The sequence below is a fragment of the Eucalyptus grandis genome, chromosome 4 (assembly GCF_016545825.1).
Source record: "Eucalyptus grandis isolate ANBG69807.140 chromosome 4, ASM1654582v1, whole genome shotgun sequence".
Taxonomy (NCBI): domain Eukaryota; kingdom Viridiplantae; phylum Streptophyta; class Magnoliopsida; order Myrtales; family Myrtaceae; genus Eucalyptus; species Eucalyptus grandis.
The window spans coordinates 36,498,608-36,501,868 of NC_052615.1; the positions used below are offsets into that span (position 1 = coordinate 36,498,608).

General features: G+C 36.5%; 1 protein-coding gene across 1 annotated transcript; it reads right to left on the minus strand.

Annotated features, from left to right (window-relative positions):
• Nucleotides 1-1,858: 1,858 nt before the first annotated feature.
• LOC104442236 (calmodulin-like protein 3) lies at nt 1,859-2,813 on the minus strand. The gene has a single exon (XM_010055589.3). It carries the CDS (start codon nt 2,698-2,700, stop codon nt 2,092-2,094), a length of 609 nt encoding a protein of 202 aa, XP_010053891.1. The 5' UTR covers nt 2,701-2,813; the 3' UTR covers nt 1,859-2,091.
• Between the last annotated feature and the right edge of the window lie 448 nt (nt 2,814-3,261).

Sequence of the window (3,261 nt, forward strand, 5' to 3'; positions counted from 1 at the left end):
ACAAATGAAAGTTTGAGAGCACTTGAAATATATTAGGGTGAAACCTGACTCTCATACCAAATTAAAAGGTTAATTTAAAGATTACGGTCTATAGGTGAAAGGAGATTACATACAGATAAGAGCATATTGACCTTAAAATTGTAACCAAGTGATGCAGAAATACTCAAACAATAGCATTACACATAATTATTTTTACAAAGATCGTAAGTATAGTAAACTTCTCAATTGATTGGTCCTAACTTTGCTTCGTACTAATTTGTGACGCGCTTCAAATGATGATAAGTTTTCTGAAGTTCCCGTAAGTTTTGCTTCAGTGACCGTGACTTTCCTTTCCTGTTCGTAATTTTTCTATTAATGTAAAGTTTTCTTGTGAAGTCAAATCCTTCGTAACGTTCACCTAACTTTTGTATAGTTTTCTTCCAGGGATAGCAAAGGTCTTTTAAGTTATCGTAAATTTTGTGCTCCAGTTATCATAACTTTCTTCTGCCATTCTCGATCGTCCTTAATATTGCTAGTTAATATTGCTAGCAGCTTTCTTTATTTACTCATAAATTTTGAGGTCGACTCGATCCTGACGTTCCATGCAACTTTACTTTGTACTTCGTAACGTTTTTGAAATGATAGTAAGATTTCTTAAAATTTCATAAATTTAATTATAATATCATTTTCCTACCTAATTGTCCTCACTAATAGTATGTTACTATCATGTTCTAACTCTTCGTTATAGGACATAATTCCCTTTGTAATTTCCTTTGGAATTCATAATATTCATCACCGATAGTAATTTACCCATTGCATATCTTTAAGTGACTTTTCTCTATAGGATATAATTTCTTTTGTCGTTGTAAGTTCTATGCATCCCATGATTTATAATTCTCTACTAAACACAATAATCTAGGTAAGTTTGTAGAAAATTTTTAGGCTCTATGGTTTGGTAATTTTCTTTACTCATCACAACTTCTTTTACTAATGTAAGTTTGATCCCTCTACCCCAACATTGGATACCGGTCCCAGAAAAAAAACACTAATGGATAATACAATTACCCTTTATTTTCGATCTATCTCTTTTTTTCCACCTAACGACAACACAGGAAGACGGGAAGATGATAAGAGAATATATTCTAGCGCGCCGCATTCTTCAATTCAATTTCTTCCTCAAAAAGAAACTTCGAATAGGCCTAAATGTCGTGTTGCTGGGTTCTGATTTGTCAGTAATGTCATTTTTTGGCAGAAGATAAGAATAATTTCAATAATTGAGAGGATTTGAATTATTAAATAATAAAAGAATGGGGATAAAGGGGTTAAGAAAATGGACCCGATCATATAATGTCCTCTCAGCGAGAAAGATACATAGCTTATAATGTGTTTATTTTGAGAAAAATTAATACGTTCTTGTCAAAATGATCGTTTGTTTCACTTGATGTAATTAGTTAATAAATGATTACATCAATTATATACTAGATGTTCTCATATAAGTGCCACATGATAAAAGATTAAATTTCTCTTTTGTTTGTATCATCTATGTGAAAAAAGAATTGAATCCTCTTAAAATATTGGAAGATGTATTTATTTACAATGTTAATGTCATCATATCGAGAGGACACGTAGACGTTGGCACGGTGGAACTGATAAGAACGAGGCACAACTCCCAAGTAAGCATGGAAGTTTCGTTTTTGGCATTTTTCAAAAAGGGGCTTCTCGGTGTTCTAATGAAGCACAACGGTAAGTACTACCATCATGATCCTAATCCTGCGAATTACTAAATAATCAGACAATAAATAAAAATAATGCCGAAAAAAGTCACGAAAGTAGAAAAGCCCTCCGAAACGGGTCTAAATGATGGATTTTGAGAGCCGAAACAACTTTTTTCCACAATTAATCATAGCTGTAATTACACATATATGCAATTAGTAATCAACTAACAGAACAATAGTAAAATTTTGCATTTTAATATAGTCTGGCTGTAAAATTGCATTTTACGTGGACCTACCAAAAAAATAACAGAAACAACTGCTCCACTTGCTCTGATACCAAAATAGTCTCCAAAGTTTCAGCCCGTAAAACGAAAACCTCCAATTCAATTCAAGAAAATCAAGAAAAACACCCTCTCATCATCGACCTGAACTCCTCAAAATTCACAAAACCGTCGCCGTCCGTATCGACCCCTCTAATCATGCGCCTGCAATCCTCGATGCTAGCTTCACATCGCACACCTTGCAAAACCCTCTGCAGCTCCTTGGCCGATATCAAACCGTCCTTGTTGGCGTCAAAGATCAGGAAGGCATCCATCAGGTCGTCATCCCCGCTCAATACCGCGACCAAGAACTCGTCCAGGTCGACGCGCCCGTCGCCGTCGCGGTCAATTTCCTTGACCATCACCCGTGCCTCCTCGTCCGCCGCCGCCGCCCCGACGTGCCCGAGGCCTGAGAGGACTCGGCTGAGCTCCGTTGGCGAGATCTTGCCATCACCGTCAGCATCAATGAGCTCGAAGACTTGTCTCAGTTGGGCGGAGACCTCGCTTGCTGCGAATGAAGAGGGAGTTGATGAGTGGAACTTCGAAGATGATGGTGACGGTGGTGTCTTGGGATTTCTTGATCTCTTGTGCCGAGTGGATGCCTTGTTTGGGAGCTTCAGTTCTTGAAGGAAAGACCCGCACTTTTGCTGGAGAGAGCTAAGCCAAATTCTTAAAGAATCGGTCATGGTTTTGAAGTTCTCTTTACTAGTCTAGATTTTCTTGGAGAGAGGTGTTGTGGAGATGGAGAGATGAGAGGTCAGCGGATGGAAATTATAAAGGTTGAAAGGATCGATGTATGAGTCCCATCGAGGAAAGGAGAGATAAGTAAGAGGGAAGAATGGGTTAGATACAGAAATAATTAGTGATTTATTAATTCCATACTGAAACTTTTTATAAAAATAGCTAATAAAATATTTCAATGTGAAGTTATTTGGTAGAGATTTCTAGTAGACAAATTAGTGACACCTCATCCTAAAACACGGAAATCACCCACTGTTAATTTTAGTTAAGCTTATGCCAATATGGAATCTCACCACCCATTGCATGGTGTTAGATGGTGTACATAACTTGTGATAGATTAATCAGAAACATAAACCTAACCACCCATCAATGTATGGTATTTTTCAGTATTTCCTCTCTTGAACTTTTTTCTCTTTTTTCTCGACATTTGCTTTGCATGAAATAAGTAATTTAAAAAATATTTTTTCTAAAAAATAATTGAAAGTATCACTTTTTAATATAAATGA